Below are 20610 nucleotides of genomic sequence, written 5' to 3'. Positions count from 1 at the left end.
AATGTCAGGGAGTTGCTGATGCCCCAGCCCTGTATTGCCCCCCCATAGGGAATGTCAGGGAGTTGCTGAAGCCCCAGCCCTGTATTGCCCCCCCATAGGGAATGTCAGGGAGTTGCTGAAGCCCCAGTCCTGTATTGCCCCCCCCCCCATAGGGAATGTCAGGGAGTTGCTGATGCCCCAGCCCTGTATTGCCCCCCCATAGGGAATGTCAGGGAGTTGCTGATGCCCCAGCCCTGTATTGCCCCCCCATAGGGAATGTCAGGGAGTTGCTGATGCCCCAGCCCTGTATTGCCCCCCCATAGGGAATGTCAGGGAGTTGCTGATGCCCCAGCCCTGTATTGCCCCCCCATAGGGAATGTCAGGGAGTTGCTGATGCCCCCAGCCCTGTATTGCCCCACGCAGGGAATGTCAGGGAGTTGCTGATGCCCCAGCCCTGTATTGCCCCACGCAGGGAATGTCAGGGAGTTGCTGATGCCCCAGCCCTGTATTGCCCCCCCATAGGGAATGTCAGGGAGTTGCTGATGCCCCAGCCCTGTATTGCCCCATGCAGGGAATGTCAGGGAGTTGCTGATGCCCCAGCCCTGTATTGCCCCCCCATAGGGAATGTCAGGGAGTTGCTGATGCCCCAGCCCTGTATTGCCCCACGCAGGGGATGTCAGGGAGTTGCTGATGCCCCAGCCCTGTATTGCCCCACGCAGGGAATGTCAGGGAGTTGCTGATGCCCCAGCCCTGTATTGCCCCCCCCATAGGGAATGTCAGGGAGTTGCTGATGCCCCAGCCCTGTATTGCCCCACGCAGGGAATGTCAGGGAGTTGCTGATGCCCCAGCCCTGTATTGCCCCCCCATAGGGAATGTCAGGGAGTTGCTGATGCCCCAGCCCTGTATTGCCCCCCCATAGGGAATGTCAGGGAGTTGCTGATGCCCCAGCCCTGTATTGCCCCATGCAGGGAATGTCAGGGAGTTGCTGATGCCCCAGCCCTGTATTGCCCCACGCAGGGAATGTCAGGGAGTTGCTGATGCCCCAGCCCTGTATTGCCCCACGCAGGGGATGTCAGGGAGTTGCTGATGCCCCAGCCCTGTATTGCCCCACGCAGGGGATGTCAGGGAGTTGCTGTGTTTGGGTGTCACTACTCTATGTCTCTGGCCATAATAAATCCTGAGCAGTGAAAGTGGGGGGTGAGGGGGCACGAGGGCAGGGAAATCCCAGGAAATGACTCGGTACATACTCAGTACTCATTTACTGGTAACAATGTCAGAAGCGACGTCAGTGGAGTGAGAAGGAGATGCACAGAGGGTCGGTGTCTGCCCTGATCTACGTAACTACCCCCCCCCCCAGAACTGCCCTCATCCTGACCCTGTGTGTAACTCCCAGCTACTCTGTGTGTAACTCCCAGCTACTCTGTGTGTAACCCCCAGCTACTCTGTGTGTAACTCCCAGCTACTCTGTGTGTAACCCCCAGCTACTCTGTGTGTAACCCCCAGCTACTCTGTGTGTAACCCCCAGCTACTCTGTGTGTAACCCCCAGCTACTCTGTGTGTAACCCCCAGCTACTCTGTGTGTAACCCCCAGCTACTCTGTGTGTAACCCCCAGCTACTCTGTGTGTAACCCCCAGCTACTCTGTGTGTAACCCCCAGCTACTCTGTGTGTAACTCCCAGCTACTCTGTGTGTAACCCCCAGCTACTCTGTGTGTAACCCCCAGCTACTCTGTGTGTAACCCCCAGCTACTCTGTGTGTAACCCCCAGCTACTCTGTGTGTAACTCCCAGCTACTCTGTGTGTAACTCCCAGCTACTCTGTGTGTAACCCCAGCTACTCTGTGTGTAACCCCCAGCTACTCTGTGTGTAACTCCCAGCTACTCTGTGTGTAACTCCCAGCTACTCTGTGTGTAACCCCCAGCAACTCTGTGTGTAACTCCCAGCTACTCTGTGTGTAACCCCCAGCTACTCTGTGTGTAACCCCCAGCTACTCTGTGTGTAACCCCCAGCTACTCTGTGTGTAACTCCCAGCTACTCTGTGTGTGTAACTCCCAGCTACTCTGTGTGTGTAACTCCCAGCTACTCTGAGTGTAACCCCCAGCTACTCTGTGTGTAACCCCCAGCTACTCTGTGTGTAACTCCCAGCTACTCTGTGTGTAACTCCCAGCTACTCTGTGTGTAACCCCCAGCTACTCTGTGTGTAACTCCCAGCTACTCTGTGTGTAACCCCCAGCTACTCTGTGTGTAACCCCCAGCTACTCTGTGTGTAACCCCCAGCTACTCTGTGTGTAACTCCCAGCTACTCTGTGTGTGTAACCCCCAGCTACTCTGTGTGTAACTCCCAGCTACTCTGTGTGTAACTCCCAGCTACTCTGTGTGTAACTCCCAGCTACTCTGTCTGTAACTCCCAGCTACTCTGTCTGTAACTCCCAGCTACTCTGTGTGTAACTCCCAGCTACTCTGTGTGTAACCCCCAGCTACTCTGTGTGTAACCCCCAGCTACTCTGTGTGTAACTCCCAGCTACTCTGTGTGTAACTCCCAGCTACTCTGTGTGTAACCCCCAGCTACTCTGTGTGTAACCCCCAGCTACTCTGTGTGTAACCCCCAGCTACTCTGTGTGTAACCCCCAGCTACTCTGTGTGTAACCCCCAGCTACTCTGTGTGTAACTCCCAGCTACTCTGTGTGTAACTCCCAGCTACTCTGTGTGTAACTCCCAGCTACTCTGTCTGTAACTCCCAGCTACTCTGTGTGTAACTCCCAGCTACTCTGTCTGTAACTCCCAGCTACTCTGTGTGTAACCCCCAGCTACTCTGTGTGTAACTCCCAGCTACTCTGTGTGTAACTCCCAGCTACTCTGTGTGTAACCCCCAGCTACTCTGTGTGTAACCCCTAGCTACTCTGTGTGTAACCCCTAGCTACTCTGTGTGTAACCCCCAGCTACTCTGTGTGTGTAACCCCTAGCTACTCTGTGTGTGTAACCCCTAGCTACTCTGTGTGTAAGCCCTAGCTACTCTGTGTGTAACCCCTAGCTACTCTGTGTGTAACCCCCAGCTACTCTGTGTGTAACCCCTAGCTACTCTGTGTGTGTAACCCCTAGCTACTCTGTGTGTAACCCCTAGCTACACACAGAGGGGGCATATAAATGGGAAACGGGCATATAAATGGGAAGGGCATATAAATGGGAAAAGGGGCATATAAATGGGAAGAAGGGCATCTAAATGGGAAGAAGGGCATCTAAATGGGAAAAGGGGCATATAAATGGGAAGAAGGGCATATAAATGGGAAGAAGGGCATATAAATGGGAAACAGGGGCATATAAATGGGAAGAAGGGCATATAAATGGGAAACAAGGGCATATAAATGGGAAAAGGGGGCATATAAATGGGAAACTAGGGCATATAAATGGGAAAAAGGGGCATATAAATGGGAAACGGGCATAAAAATGGGAAACAGGGGCATAAAAATGGGAAACAGGGGCATATGAATGGAAAACAAGGGGATATTATTGGGAAACAGGGCATATAAATGGGAAACAAGGGCATATAAATGGGAAAAAGGGGCATATAAATGGGAAACGGGCATAAAAATGGGAAACAGGGGCAAAAAAATGGGAAACAGGGGCATATAAATGGGAAACAGGGGCATATAAATGGGAAAAGGGGGCATATAAATGGGAAACTAGGGGATATAAATGGGAAACAGGGGCATATAAATGGGAAAAAGGGGCATATAAATGGGAAACAAGGGGATATTATTGGGAAACAGGGCATATAAATGGGAAACCAGGGCATATAAATGGGAAACAGGGGCATATAAATGGGAAACAGGGGCATATAAATGGGAAAAAGGGGCATATAAATAGGAAACAAGGGGATATTATTGGGAAACTGGGGCATATAAATGGGAAACAGGGGCATATAAATGGGAAACTAGGGGATATAAATGGGAGAAGGGGGCATATAAATGGGAAACTAGGGGATATAAATGGGAAATAGGAGCATATAAATGGGAAAAAGGGGTATATCAATGGGAAACAAGGGGATATTATTGGGAAACAGGGCATATAAATGGGAAACAGGGCATATAAATGGGAAACAGGGGCATAAAAATGGGAAACAGGGGCATAAAAATGGGAAACAGGGGCATATAAATGGGAAACAGGGGCATATAAATGGGAAACATGGGCATATAAATGGGAAAAAGGGGCATATAAATGGGAACAAGGGGATATTATTGGGAAACAGGGCATATAAATGGGAAACAAGGGGATATTATTGGGAAACAGGGGCATATAAATGGGAAACAGGGGCATATAAATGGGAAAAAGGGGCATTTAAATGGGAAATAGGAGCATATAAATGGGAAAAGGGGGCATATAAATGGGAAACAAGGGGATATTATTGGGAAACAGGGCATATAAATGGGAAACAGGGGCATAAAAATGGGAAACAGGGGCATAAAAATGGGAAACAGGGGCATAAAAATGGGAAACATGGGCATATAAATGGGAAACAGGGGCATATAAATGGGAAACAGGGGCATATAAATGGGAAACAGGGGCATATAAATGGGAAACAAGGGGATATTATTGGGAAACAGGGCATATAAATGGGAAACAAGGGGATATTATTGGGAAACAGGGGCATATAAATGGGAAAAAGGGGCATATAAATGGGAAACAAGGGGATATTATTGGGAAACAGGGCATATAAATGGGAAACAAGGGGATATTATTGGGAAACAGGGGCATATAAATGGGAAACAGGGGCATATAAATGGGAAACAAGGGGATATTATTGGGAAACAGGGCATATAAATGGGAAACAAGGGCATATAAATGGGAAAAAGGGGCATATAAATGGGAAACAGGGGCATATAAATGGGAAACTAGGGGATATAAATGGGAAACAGGGGCATATAAATGGGAAAAAGGGGCATATAAATGGGAAACAAGGGGATATTATTGGGAAACAGGGCATATAAATGGGAAACAAGGGCATAAAAATGGGAAACTGGGGCATATAAATGGGAAACAGGGGCATATAAATGGGAAACTAGGGGATATAAATGGGAGAAGGGGGCATATAAATGGGAAACTAGGGGATATAAATGGGAAATAGGAGCATATAAATGGGAAAAAGGGGCATATAAATGGGAAACAAGGGGATATTATTGGGAAACAGGGCATATAAATGGGAAACAGGGGCATAAAAATGGGAAACAGGGGCATAAAAATGGGAAACAGGGGCATAAAAATGGGAAACATGGGCATATAAATGGGAAACAGGGGCATATAAATGGGAAACATGGGCATATAAATGGGAAAAAGGGGCATATAAATGGGAAACAAGGGGATATTATTGGGAAACAGGGCATATAAATGGGAAACAAGGGGATATTATTGGGAAACAGGGGCATATAAATGGGAAACAGGGGCATATAAATGGGAAACAAGGGGATATTATTGGGAAACAGGGCATATAAATGGGAAACAAGGGCATATAAATGGGAAAAAGGGGCATATAAATGGGAAACAGGGGCATATAAATGGGAAACTAGGGGATATAAATGGGAAACAGGGGCATATAAATGGGAAAAAGGGGCATATAAATGGGAAACAAGGGGATATTATTGGGAAACAGGGCATATAAATGGGAAACAAGGGCATAAAAATGGGAAACTGGGGCATATAAATGGGAAACAGGGGCATATAAATGGGAAACTAGGGGATATAAATGGGAGAAGGGGGCATATAAATGGGAAACTAGGGGATATAAATGGGAAACAGGGGCATATAAATGGGAAAAGGGGGCATATAAATGGGAAACAAGGGGATATTATTGGGAAACAGGGCATATAAATGGGAAACAAGGGGATATTATTGGGAAACAGGGCATATAAATGGGAAACAGGGGCATATAAATGGGAAACAGGGGCATATAAATGGGAAAAAGGGGCATATAAATGGGAAACAAGGGGATATTATTGGGAACCAGGGCATATAAATGGGAAAAAGGGGCATTTAAATGGGAAATAGGAGCATATAAATGGGAAAAGGGGGCATATAAATGGGAAACAAGGGGATATTATTGGGAAACAGGGCATATAAATGGGAAACAAGGGGATATAAATGGGAAACAAGGGGATATAAATGGGAAAAAGGGGCATATAAATGGGAAACAAGGGCATATAAATGGGAAACAGGGGCATAAAAATGGGAAACAGGGGCATAAAAATGGGAAACAGGGGCATAAAAATGGGAAACAGGGGCATATAAATGGGAAACATGGGCATATAAATGGGAAACAGGGGCATATAAATGGGAAACAAGGGGATATTATTGGGAAACAGGGCATATAAATGGGAAACAAGGGGATATTATTGGGAAACAGGGGCATATAAATGGGAAAAAGGGGCATATAAATGGGAAAAAGGGGATATTATTGGGAAATGGGGCATATAAATGGGAAAAAGGGGCATATAAATGGGAAACAGGGGCATATAAATGGAAAAAAGGGGCATATAAATGGGAAACAAGGGGATATTATTGGGAAACAGGGCATATAAATGGAAACCAGGGGCATTTAAATGGGAAAAAGGGGCATATAAATGGGAAACAAGGCGATATTATTGGGAAACAGGGCATATAAATGGGAAACAAGGGCATATAAATGGGAAAAAGGGGCATATAAATGGGAAACAGGGGCATAAAAATGGGAAAAAGGGGCATATAAATGGGAAAAGGGGGCATATAAATGGGAAACAGGCATATAAATGGGAAACAAGGGGATATTATTGGGAAACAGGGCATATAAATGGGAAACAGGGGCATATAAATGGGAAAAGGGGGCATATAAATGGGAAACAGGGGCATATAAATGGGAAACAGGGGCATATAAATGGGAAACAAGGGGATATTATTGGGAAACAGGGCATATAAATTGGAAACAAGGGCATATAAATGGGAAACAGGGGCATATAAATGGGAAACACGGGGATATTATTGGGAAACAGGGCATATAAATGGGAAACAAGGGGATAATATTGCGAAACAGGGCATATAAATGGGAAACAAGGGGATATAAATGGGAAACAGGGGCATATAAATGGGAAACAAGGGGATATAAATGGGAAACAGGGGCATATAAATGGGAAACAAGGGGCATATAAATGGGAAACAAGGGGATATAAATGGGAAACAGGGGCATATAAATGGGAAACAAGGGGATATAATTGGGAAACAGGGGCATATAAATGGGAAACAAGGGGATATAATTGGGAAACAGGGGCATATAAATGGGGAAAAGGGGCATATAAATGGGAAACAAGGAAATATAATTGGGAAACAGGGGCATATAAATGGGGAAAAGGGGCATATAAATGGGAAACAAGGAAATATAATTGGGAAACAGGGGCATATAAATGGGGAAAAGGGGCATATAAATGGGAAACAAGGAAATATAATTGGGAAACAGGGGCATATAAATGGGGAAAGGGGGCATATAAATGGGAAACAAGGAAATATAATTGGGAAACAGGGGCATATCAATGGGGAAAAGGGGCATATAAATGGGAAACAAGGAAATATAATTGGGAAACAGGGGCATATGAATGGGAAACGGGAATATAATGGAAGAAGGGAATATAAATGAGAAGAAGGGAATATAGATGGGAAAATATAAATGGGAAACTGGGGAATATAAATGGGAAACAGGGGCATATAAATGGAAATCAGGGGCATATAAATGGGAAACAAGGAAATATAATTGGGAAACAGGGGCATATAAATTGGAAACGGGAATATAATGGAAGAAGGGAATATAAATGAGAAGAAGGGAATATAGATGGGAAACTGGGGAATATAAATGGGAAACAGGGGCATATAAATGGGAAACAAGGGCATATAAATGGGAAACAAGGGCATATAAATGGGAAACAGGGGCATATAAATGGGGAAAAGGGGCATATAAATGGGAAACAGGGGCATATAAATGGGAAACAAGGGCATATAAATGGGAAACAAGGGCATATAAATGGGAAACAGGGGCATATAAATGGGGAAAAGGGGCATATAAATGGGAAACAGGGGCATATAAATGGGAAACAAGGGCATATAAATGGGAAACAAGGGCATATAAATGGGAAACAGGGGCATATAAATGGGGAAAAGGGGCATATAAATGGGAAACAGGGGCATATAAATGGGAAACAAGGGCATATAAATAGGAAACGGGCATATAAATGGGAAACAAGGGCATATAAATGGGAAACAGGGGCATATAAATGGGAAACAGGGCATATAAATGGGAAACAGGGCATATAAATGGGAAACAAGGGCATATAAATGGGAAACAAGGGCATATAAATGGGAAACGGGCATATAAATGGGAAACAAGGGCATATAAATGGGAAACAGGGCATATAAATGGGAAACAGGGCATATAAATGGGAAACAGGGCATATAAATGGGAAACGGGAATATAATGGAAGAAGGGAATATAGATGGGAAACTGGGGAATATAAATGGAAAGGGGGGATATAAATGGAAAGGGGGGATATAAATGGAAAGGGGGGATATAAATGGCAAGATGGGAACATAAATAAATAGAGAATGACAGAAATGGGGAGATTGGGGATAAATGGCAGTCGAGTTGCGTCACGGTTAATGGTTTCCCCGATGGCAAATCTCATTATAATTCCCAGCCACTTCCCTTTCTTCATGTTTTGAAATCTCTGAGTAATAAAGACAGACCCTGGGCCCTGAGCCAATCACATCACGGCAGGGAGGGGCTGCGAGGAGCTTTAAATTCCAGAGCCGCACAGACAATGATGTACTTGTGAGAGACACAGACGGACTGACTGCCCTGCCATCAGGTACGCAGATGCTTTCAACTTGCGCCAAAAGCTAGCAATCTACCCTGCCTGCTCCCTTACTTGCACTAAGAGCTAGCAATCTACCCTGCCTGCTCCCTTACTTGCACTAAGAGCTAACAATCTACCCTGCCTGCTCCCTTACTTGCACTAAGAGCTAACAATCTACCCTGCCTGCTCCCTTACTTGCACTAAGAGCTAGCAATCTACCCTCCCTGCTCCCTTACTTGCACTAAGAGCTAACAATCTACCCTGCCTGCTCCCTTACTTGCACTAAGAGCTAACAATCTACCCTCCCTGCTCCCTTACTTGCACTAAGAGCTAGCAATCTACCCTCCCTGCTCCCTTACTTGCACTAAGAGCTAACAATCTACCCTCCCTGCTCCCTTACTTGCACTAAGAGCTAACAATCTACCCTCCCTGCTCCCTTACTTGCACTAAGAGCTAACAATCTACCCTCCCTGCTCCCTTACTTGCACTAAGAGCTAGCAATCTACCCTCCCTGCTCCCTTACTTGTACTAAGAGCTAGCAATCTACCCTCCCTGCTCCCTTACTTGCACTAAGAGCTAGCAATCTACCCTCCCTGCTCCCTTACTTGCACTAAGAGCTAACAATCTACCCTCCCTGCTCCCTTACTTGCACTAAGAGCTAACAATCTACCCTCCCTGCTCCCTTACTTGCACTAAGAGCTAACAATCTACCCTCCCTGCTCCCTTACTTGCACTAAGAGCTAACAATCTACCCTCCCTGCTCCCTTACTTGCACTAAGAGCTAACAATCTACCCTCCCTGCTCCCTTACTTGCACCAAGAGCTAACAATCTATCCCCTCCCTGCTCCCTTACTTGCACCAAGAGCTAACAATCTACCCTGCCTGCTCCCTTACTTGCACCAAGAGCTAACAATCTATCCCCTCCCTGCTCCCTTACATGCACCAAGAGCTAACAATCTATCCCCTCCCTGCTCCCTTACTTGCACCAAGAGCTAACAATCTATCCCCTCCCTGCTTCCTTAGAACACACCTGCTTGTACCCCTTAACAGCTAAAATAGCTCTCATTGCCCCCCTCTGCAGACAGCCTGACTCCCTAGCTGGGGGGGCGGGGAAGCCAAATACAGCGCCATCTCACCCCTCCCTCCCTACTCATTCTGCCCCTCTCCCCCTGCTGCTGCCTGTTTACCCCCCACACCTCTAACTCCTCTCTTTCCTCCTGCAGTTTGATATCATGTTGGGCCTTGTGGTTCTGCTGGTTCTGGGGTGCCTCAGCCAGGGGGTGTGGGGGTGCAGCTGTGGACAAAGGCACCCCCAGTCTGCATACTGCAACGCAGATTTTGGTGAGTGTTCTCATACAAATGTTTGTTTTGGGGGGGGGGGTATGTGGAGAAAGGGCTCACAGCACCCCCTACTTTCCGTATGGGCTCCCATTCTAACTAATGGTATAATAGGGGCAGTGGGGCAACTGATGGTTACTGAGTGATTTCCAGCTCATGGGGTGGGGGCAACTAAACCCTAAATTGCCGGAACCCAGGAGTCACATGACTGTGGCTTAAAAATGTCGTAATCAGCAATTTCCTGCCCCTGCGGGGGGTAAAAAGTCTGCAAGCAGGGCACAAGCTGATATCAATGCAAGGCTACGGGGGGAGGATTTGGGGGCCCTGAAAGTGCCCAGTGTGCCACAGCCCCAAACATATATTTCTGAACTGGGGCAGAACGTATGCACTGTTGCTATGGGACAGGACCAGAAGCAACTAGATGGAACTTTATATTCCAGTTATATGTGTTAATGTGACTGTTCGGTTATACTTGCCCTTTAAAAACAACATTATTCACAGGGGGGGGGGGAGAATGATAATAGGGGTATGGCAGCAAGTGCAGGGAGACCCCCAGGCTCAGGTAGTAGGTGGGCTACAAGGGGGGGAGGGGGTGACTGCTCAGTGTGTGGGTGCTGAGAGACAGACAGAATGTGACAGCTACGTGTGAGCCCCCGGGCTGGGCGAGAGTGCACTCACATCACTGTGCCGAGTTCATTCTCACCCCCACGTGCAAACTGGTTTGGGCACAGGATTCCCCCTGGTAGCCCCCCGGCCAGTAAGTCAGGCACACGTGGCACTAGTGCCTCTATTCTGCCCCAATACCCAGTAACTACCCCCGGGCGGCTCTCTCGCACCGTCTGTGCCAGTTTCACATTGGGCAACAACAGGAAGCCGGGCAGTTATTTATAGATTAGGGAAACGCACCAGGAATTCCCGTCTTATAATAAACGTCTCTGAGCTGGGCGGGGCTATGTACAAAGATGATTCTCCATTGGCTCGTCCCGCTCACCCCCCTGTCTCTGCGCAGTTATCCGGGCGAGATTCATCGGCAAAACCCAGCAGAAGGCGGAAGAACCGGGCAGAGTGACGTATGAGGTCAAAACTACTAAGGTAAGTGCCCCCCCCCCCCCCCCCCCCACTTCCCTGTTACTGCTGCCCCTGCACCCCCCCACTAACACTTTCCCCTTTTCTATAGATCTTCAAGGCCCCCGACGGAATGGACGACATCCAGTTCCTGAGCACCCCGGCAATGGAGAGTCTGTGCGGCTACGAGCACAAAATGTCCAACAAGAGCCAGGCCTTCCTCATCACAGGTGAGAGCTCTGCCCCGCTCTCTAACACCCAAGCACTATACTGTGAGGGCTGTGGCACAGGGAGGAAGGGAATGGGGCAGCAGAAGGGGATGGGGGGATAGGGGTTCCTCATCACAGGTGAGAGCTCTGCCCCGCTCTCTAACACCCAAGCACTATACTGTGAGGGCTGTGGCACAGGGAGGAAGGGAATGGGGCAGCAGAAGGGGATGGGGGGATAGGGGTTCCTCATCACAGGTAAGAGCTCTGCCCCGCTCTCTAACACCCAAGCACTATACTGTGAGGGCTGTGGCACAGGGAGGAAGGGAATGGGGCAGTAGAAGGGGACGGGGGGTAGGTGTTCCTCATCACAGGTGAGAGCTCTGCCCCGCTCTCTAACACCCAAGCACTATGCTGTAAGGGCTGTGGCACAGGGAGGAAGGGAATGGGGCAGCAGAAGGGGATGGGGGGGATAGGTGTTCCTCATCACAGGTAAGAGCTCTGCCCCGCTCTCTAACACCCAAGCACTATGCTGTAAGGGCTGTGGCACAGGGAGGAAGGGAATGGGGCAGCAGAAGGGGATGGGGGGGTAGGTGTTCCTCATCACAGGTAAGAGCTCTGCCCCGCTCTCTAACACCCAAGCACCATGCTGTAAGGGCTGTGGCACAGGGAGGAAGAGGATGGGGCAGAAGGGGGAACAGTTAGTGGGTGATTGGCAGCTGCAGTGAAGAGAATGCCCCATGTGCCCTGCTGGGGTTGGTATCAATCCCCTGCCCCCCTCAAGTATCAACCCCGCCTCTCTACCAACACGCCCCCTGATGCCAATCTCTTTATTGCCCCTGCCCAGGGCACGTGATGAACGGTAACCTGCAAATCGACCAGTGCAACTTCATCGTTCCTTGGGCCTCACTATCGGTCGCCCAGAGGAAGGGCTTCCAGGAGGTCTATCCCAAGTCCTGTTCCTGCAGTGTGAGTAGCCGTGGGGCAAGTTACCCCTCCCAATCCTGTCTTGCCCCCACCCGGACCCTCTCTTTATTCACTGACCAGCCCATATTATATTGTGCCCTCCAATAGGGGTGAGCCTCCCCCCATAACCCCCCTGTGTCTTGCCATGCAGTTTCCCATTCTGTTTGCTGACCTATATAGCTGCTCCCCCTAGTGCCCAGGACTGGTACTGCAGTAGCCATGAGATCCCTATTGCCCCCATTAGAGTGGGTCACTAGGGGAGGATTTCTATTGGCCGATAATAACTGGGCCCTTCTCTCCTCCCCCTACAGATTGGGCCCTGCTACAGTGGTACCTGCCCCCCCCTAGTGCCCAGGACTGGTACTGCAGTAGCTATGAGATCCCTATTGCCCCCATTAGAGTGGGTCGCTGGGGGAGGATTTCTATTGGCCGATAGTAATTGGGCACTTCTCTCCCCCCCCTACAGATTGTGCCCTGCTACAGTGGTACCTGCCCCCCCTAGTGCCCAGGACTGGTACTGCAGTAGCTATGAGATCCCTATTGCCCCCATTAGAGTGGGTCACTAGGGGAGGATTTCCATTGGCTGATAGTAACTGGGCATTTCTCTCCCCCCCCCTACAGATTGTGCCCTGCTACAGTGGTACCTGCCCCCCCTAGTGCCCAGGACTGGTACTGCAGTAGCTATGAGATCCCTATTGCCCCCATTAGAGTGGGTCACTAGGGGAGGATTTCCATTGGCTGATAGTAACTGGGCATTTCTCTCCCCCCCCCTACAGATTGTGCCCTGCTACAGTGGTACCTGCTCCCCCTAGTGCCCAGGACTGGTACTGCAGTAGCTATGAGATCCCTATTGCCCCCATTAGAGTGGGTCACTAGGGGAGGATTTCCATTGGCTGATAGTAACTGGGCACTTCTCTCCTCCCCCTACAGATTGTGCCCTGCTACAGCGGTACCTGCCCCCCCCTAGTGCCCAGGACTGGTACTGCAGTAGCCATGAGATCCCTATTGCCCCCATTAGAGTGGGTCACTAGGGGAGGATTTCCATTGGCTGATAGTAACTGGGCATTTCTTTCCCCCCCCTACAGATTGTGCCCTGCTACAGTGGTACCTGCTCCCCCTAGTGCCCAGGACTGGTACTGCAGTAGCCATGAGATCCCTATTGCCCCCATTAGAGTGGGTCACTAGGGGAGGATTTCCATTGGCTGATAGTAACTGGGCATTTCTTTCCCCCCCCTACAGATTGTGCCCTGCTACAGTGGTACCTGCTCCCCCTAGTGCCCAGGACTGGTACTGCAGTAGCTATGAGATCCCTATTGCCCCCATTAGAGTGGGTCGCTAGGGGAGGATTTCTATTGGCTGATAGTAACTGGGCATTTCTTTCCCCCCCCTACAGATTGTGCCCTGCTACAGTGGTACCTGCTCCCTGGAGTCCGACAACCAGTGCCTTTGGACCGACGTACTGGTGAACTGGATGGAGCCCCTGAATGGGTCCCAGTCCAAGTACATGGCGTGTGTGGACCAGGGCAGCGGTTTGTGCTCGTGGGAGTCCCAGAAACCCAGCGCCATCGCTGCCCGGAATAAGGCGGCAGCGTCGGGTTCCGCAGCAGAATAACCTGGGGGGGGGGGTGCTTCGTGGGGGATAATGGGAGGGGCCACTTTAAGGGGGAGGAGTTGGTTTGTACATTTGAGTGCACGTCCCCTTTGTACCGGGGGAAATAAATGTCTTTTTATGGTTTTTGTACAATGTCTCCAGCATCTGCATATCCTTACTCTATACACACGGGGGTCCCGAATACTGGGTACCCCCAAAGCCTCCCCCCATCTACCTGAGTGCTCCCCGTGCCCCATGTGTGCTGCCCAGCAGGGGATTTGAGGGCACATTCCATGGCATAGAGAGTATGGGGGCGGGGCTACCCAGGGGGGCGGGGCTACCCAGAGGGCTACTCAGGTCACAGCACAGGCAGCTAATTCCCAGGGAAATGACTCCCAGCCGCCGCCGCCCCGTGACTCACCATCTCCTTATGGTTGGGGTAATAAGTCTGTTCTATGAGAGGGAAGTCGTCCGGCCCCAACTTCCTGTGTAACCGCACCAACTGGGAGAACTGGAAAGAGAAGGAAACGGATCAGAACTCGGGATAACTGCCCCCTCCCCCATACAGAAATGGATCAGTACCCGGGATCCCCCCCCCCCCCTCCCCCATACAGAAACGGATCAGTACCCGGGATCCCCCCCCCCCCTCCCCCATACAGAAACGGATCAGTACCCGGGATCCCTCCCCCCCTCCCCCATACAGAAATGGATCAGTACCCGGGATCCCTCCCCCCCTCCCCCATACAGAAATGGATCAGTACCCGGGATCCCTCCCCCCCCCCCATACAGAAATGGATCAGTACCCAGGATCCCTCCCCCCTCCCCCATACAGAAATGGATCAGTACCCAGGATCCCTCCCCCCCTCCCCCATACAGAAACGGATCAGTACCCGGGATCCCTCCCCCCCTCCCCCATACAGAAATGGATCAGTACCCAGGATCCCTCCCCCCTCCCCCATACAGAAATGGATCAGTACCCAGGATCCCTCCCCCCCTCCCCCATACAGAAATGGATCAGTACCCAGGATCCCTCCCCCCTCCCCCATACAGAAATGGATCAGTACCCGGGATCCCTCCCCCCTCCCTCCCCCATACAGAAATGGATCAGTACCCAGGATCCCTCCCCCCCTCCCCCATACAGAAATGGATCAGTACCCAGGATCCCTCCCTCCCCCCCTCCCAATACAGAAATGGATCAGTACCAAAGGTTCTGGGCACTATTACACCCACGCTGGGCATTCTGGGCACTATTATACCCACGCTGGGTATTCTGGGCACAATTATACCCACGCTGGGCATTCTGGGCACTATTATACCCACGCTGGGTATTCTGGGCACAATTATACCCACGCTGGGAATTCTGGGCACTATTATAAAGACGCTGGGCATTCTGGGCACTATTATACCCACATTGGGAATTCTGGGCACTATTATACAGACGCTGGGTATTCTGGGCACTATTATACCCACGCTGGGCATTCTGGGCACTATTATACCCACGCTGGGCATTCTGGGCACTATTATACCCACGCTGGGCATTTTGGGCACTATTATACCCACGCTGGGCATTCTGGGCACTATCATACCCACGCTGGGCATTCTGGGCACTATTATACCCATGCCGGGCATTCTGGGCACTACCCACGCTGGGCATTCTGGGCACTATTATACCCACGCTGGGCATTCTGGGCACTATTATACCCATGCTGGGCATTCTGGGCACTATTATACCCACACTGGGCATTCTGGGCACTATTATACCCACGCTGGGCATTTTGGGCATTATTATACCCACGCTGGGTGTTCTGGGCACTATTATACCCACGCTGGGCATTCTGGGCACTATTATACCCACGCTGGGCATTCTGAGCACTATTATACCCACGCTGGGCATTCTGGGCACTATTATACCCACGCTGGGCTTTCTGGGCACTATTATACCCACGCTGGGCATTCTGGGCACTATTATACCCACGCTGGGCGTTCTGGGCACTATTATACCCATGCTGGGTGTTCTGGGCACTATTATACCCACGCTGGGCATTCTGGGCACTATTATACCCACGCTGGGCTTTCTGGGCACTATTATACCCACGCTGGGCATTCTGGGCACTATTATACCCACGCTGGGATTTCTGGGCACTATTATACCCACGCTGGGATTTCTGGGCACTATTATACCCACGCTGGGCTTTCTGGGCACTTTTACCCACGCTGGGCATTCTAGGCACTATTATACCCATGCTGGGCATTCTGGGCACTACCCACGCTGGGCATTCTGGGGACAACCTATGCTGGGCATTCTGGGCACTATTATACCCACGCTGGGCATTCTGGGCACTATTATACCCATGCTGGGTGTTCTGGGCACTATTATACCCATGCTGGGCATTCTGGGCACTATTATACCCATGCTGGGCATACTGGGCACTATTATACCAACGCTGGGCAATCTGGCCACTACCCATGCTGGGCATTCTGGGCACTATTATTATACCGACGCTGGGCATTCTGGGCACTACCCATGCTGGGCATTCTGGGCACTATTATTATACCCACGCTGGGATTTCTGGGCACTATTATACCCACGCTGGGCATTCTGGACAATATTATACCCACGCTGGGTGTTCTGGGCACTATTATACCCACGCTGGGAATTCTGGGCAATATTATATCCACGCTGGGTGTTCTGGGCACTATTATACCCACGCTGGGTGTTCTGGGTACTATTATACTCCCGCTGGGTGTTTTGGGCACTATTATACCAACGCTGGGTGTTCTGGGAACTATTATACCCACGCTGGGCATTCTGGGCACTATTATACCCACGCTAGGTGTTCTGGGCAATATTATACCCACGCTGGGTGTTCTGGGCACTATTATAACCACGCTGGGTGTTCTGGGCACAATTATAACCACGCTGGGTGTTCTGGGCACTATTATAACCACGCTGGGCATTCTGGGCACTATTATAACCACGCTGGGCATTCTGGGCACTATTATACCCACGCTGGGCATTCTGGGCACTATTATACCCATGCTGGGCATTCTGGGCACTATTATTATACCCACGCTGGGCATTCTGGGCACTATTATACCCATGCTGGGCATTCTGGGCAATATTGTACCCACGCTGGGTGTTCTGGGCACTATTATACCCACGCTGGGCATTCTGGGCACTATTATACCCACGCTGGGTGTCATGATATAGGCCTGTAAGGGTTAATCAAGCAGGCCAAGGTATCCCAAAATCTTCCAGAAATGTGCCAGAAAGAGATATATAACAGGCCTCTGGTCACTGGGTCTGGAACCAGCCATGTGTAAAGGCCTCACAACCTGGAATGCCCAACTCTAATCCCCGGCTGATAAGGGCCATGCCATGTGGGGGAGGGAATGCCCAACTCTAATCCTCGACTGATAAGAGCCATGCCATGTGGGGGAGTGAAAGCCCAACTCTAATCCCTGTCTGATAAGGGCCATGCCATGTGGGGGAGGGAATGCCCAACTCTAATCCCTGGCTGATAAGAGCCATGCTATGTGGGGGAGGGAATGCCCAACTCTAATCCCCGGCTGATAAGAGTCATGCCATGTGGGGGAGTGAATGCCCAACTCTAATCCCTGGCTGATAAGGGCCATGCTATATGGGGGAGTGAATGCCCAACTCTAATCCCTGGCTGATAAGAGCCATGCCATGTGGGGGAGGGAATGCCCAACTCTAATCCCTGTCTGATAAGAGCCATGCCATGTGGGGGAGTGAATGCCCAACTCTAATCCCCAGCTGATAAGGGCCATGCCATGTGGGGGAGTGAATGCCCAACTCTAATCCCCGGCTGATAAGAGCCATGCCATGTGGGGGAGGGAATGCCCAACTCTAATCCCTGGCTGATAAGAGCCATGCCATGTGGGGGAGTGAATGCCCAACTCTAATCCCTGGCTAATAAGGGCCATGCCATGTGGGGGAGTGAATGCCCAACTCTAATCCCTGGCTAATAAGGGCCATTCCATGTGGGGGAGTGAATGCCCAACTCTAATCCCCGGCTGATAAGAGCCATGCCATGTGGGGGAGGGAATGCCCAACTCTAATCCCTGTCTGATAAGAGCCATGCCATGTGGGGGAGTGAATGCCCAACTCTAATCCCCGGCTGATATAAGACATGCCATGTGGGGGAGGGAATGCCCAACTCTAATCCCTGGCTGATAAGAGCCATGCCATGTGGGGGACGGAATGCCCAACTCTAATCCCCGTCTGATAAGAGCCATGCAATGTGGGGGAGTGAAAGCCCAACTCTAATCCCTGTCTCATAAGAGCCATGCCATGTGGGGGAGTGAATGCCCAACTCTAATCCCCGGCTGATAAGAGCCATGCCATGTGGGGGAGTGAATGCCCAACTCTAATCCCTGGCTGATAAGGGCCATGCCATGTGGGGGAGTGAATGCCCAACTCTAATCCCTGGCTGATAAGAGCCATGCCATGTGGGGGAGGGAATGCCCAACTCTAATCCCTGTCTGATAAGAGCCATGTCATGTGGGGGAGTAAATGCCCAACTCTAATCCCTGGCTGATAAGGGCCATTCCATGTGGGGGAGTGAATGCCCAACTCTAATCCCTGGCTGATAAGAGCCATGCCATGTGGGGGAGGGAATGCCCAACTCTAATCCCTGGCTGATAAGGGCCATGCCATGTGGGGGAAGGAATGCCCAACTCTAATCCCTGGCTGATAAGGGCCATGCCATGTGGGGGAGGGAATGCCCAACTCTAATCCCTGTCTGATAAGAGCCATGCCATGTGGGGGAGTGAATGCCCAACTCTAATCCCCGGCTGATAAGGGCCATGCCATGTGGGGGAGTGAATGCCCATCTCTAATCCCCGGCTGATAAGAGCCATGCCATGTGGGGGAGGGAATGCCAAACTCTAATCCCTGGCTGATAAGAGCCATGCCATGTGGGGGAGTGAATGCCCAACTCTAATCCCTGGCTGATAAGGGCTATGGCATGTGGGGGAGTGAATGCCCAACTCTAATCCCCGGCTGATAAGAGCCATGCCATGTGGGGGAGGGAATGCCCAACTCTAATCCCTGGCTGATAAGGGCCATGCCATGTGGGGGAGTGAATGCCCAACTCTAATCCCCGGCTGATAAGAGCCATGCCATGTGGGGGAGGGAATGCCCAACTCTAATCCCTGGCTGATAAGAGCCATGCCATGTGGGGGAGTGAATGCCCAACTCTAATCCCTGGCTGATAAGGGCTATGGCATGTGGGGGAGTGAATGCCCAACTCTAATCCCCAGCTGATAAGAGCCATGCCATGTGGGGGAGGGAATGCCCAACTCTAATCCCTGGCTGATAAGAGCCATGCCATGTGGGGGAGTGAATGCCCAACTCTAATCCCTGGCTGATAAGAGCCATGCCATGTGGAGGAGTGAATGCCCAACTCTAATCCCTGGCAGATAAGGGCCATTCCATGTGGGGGAGTGAATGCCCAACTCTAATCCCTGGCTGATAAGAGCCATGCCATGTGGGTGAGGGAATGCCCAACTCTAATCCCCGTCTGATAAGGGCCATGCCATGTGGGTAGTGAATGCCCAACTCTAATCCCCGGCTGATAAGAGCCATGCCATGTGGGGGAGTGAATGCCCAACTCTAATCCCTGGCTGATAAGGGCCATGCCATGTGGGTAGTGAATGCCCAACTCTAATCCCCGGCTGATAAGAGCCATGCCATGTGGGGGAGGGAATGCCCAACTCTAATCCCCGGCTGATAAGAGCCATGCCATGTGGGGGAGTGAATGCCCAACTCTAATCCCTGGCTGATAAGAGCCATGCCATGTGGGGGAGTGAATGCCCAACTCTAATCCCTGGCTGATAAGGGCTATGGCATGTGGGGGAGTGAATGCCCAACTCTAATCCCCAGCTGATAAGAGCCATGCCATGTGGGGGAGTGAATGCCCAACTCTAATCCCTGGCTGATAAGGGCTATGGCATGTGGGGGAGTGAATGCCCAACTCTAATCCCTGGCTGATAAGGGCCATTCCATGTGGGGGAGTGAATGCCCAACTCTAATCCCTGGCTGATAAGAGCCATGCCATGTGGGGGAGGGAATGCCCAACTCTAATCCCTGGCTGATAAGGGCCATGCCATGTGGGGGAAGGAATGCCCAACTCTAATCCCTGGCTGATAAGGGCCATGCCATGTGGGGGAGGGAATGCCCAACTCTAATCCCTGTCTGATAAGAGTCATGCCATGTGGGGGAGTGAATGCCCAACTCTAATCCCTGGCTGATGAGGGCCATTCCATGTGGGGGAATGAATGCCCAACTCTAATCCCTGGCTGATATAAGACATGCCATGTGGGGGAGGGAATGCCCAACTCTAATCCCTGTCTGATAAGAGTCATGCCATGTGGGGGAGTGAATGCCCAACTCTAATCCCTGGCTGATAAGGGCCATTCCATGTGGGGGAATGAATGCCCAACTCTAAACCCTGTCTGATAAGAGCCATGCCATGTGGGGGAGGGAATACCCAACTCTAATCCCTGTCTGATAAGAGCCATGCCATGTGGGGGAGTAAATGCCCAACTCTAATCCCTGGCTGATAAGGGCCATTCCA

General features: G+C 50.6%; 2 protein-coding genes across 5 annotated transcripts in view; one reads left to right on the top strand and one right to left on the bottom strand.

The window, feature by feature from the left end:
- Nucleotides 1-20610, bottom strand: part of syn1 (synapsin I) — a 58542-nt gene that overhangs the window by 20133 nt on the left and 17799 nt on the right. For all 4 annotated transcript variants that reach the window (XM_031890228.1, XM_031890230.1, XM_031890229.1 and 1 more), the window contains 1 exon segment: nt 14430-14519. In XM_031890228.1, the coding sequence (XP_031746088.1) occupies nt 14430-14519 (90 nt within the window).
- On the top strand, nt 8826-14158 carry timp-1 (tissue inhibitor of metalloproteinase-1). Its single transcript, NM_001113857.1, is given in 6 exon segments — nt 8826-8854; nt 10066-10183; nt 11190-11272; nt 11358-11475; nt 12299-12420; nt 13811-14158. Coding segments are annotated over 5 exon segments (651 nt in total). The 5' UTR covers nt 8826-8854; nt 10066-10074; the 3' UTR covers nt 14030-14158.

Source organism: Xenopus tropicalis, chromosome 8 (genome assembly GCF_000004195.4).
Source record: "Xenopus tropicalis strain Nigerian chromosome 8, UCB_Xtro_10.0, whole genome shotgun sequence".
Lineage (NCBI taxonomy): Eukaryota > Metazoa > Chordata > Amphibia > Anura > Pipidae > Xenopus > Xenopus tropicalis.
Note: the sequence above shows the minus strand (reverse complement) of the source record. Positions and strands in the feature narration are given on the sequence as shown.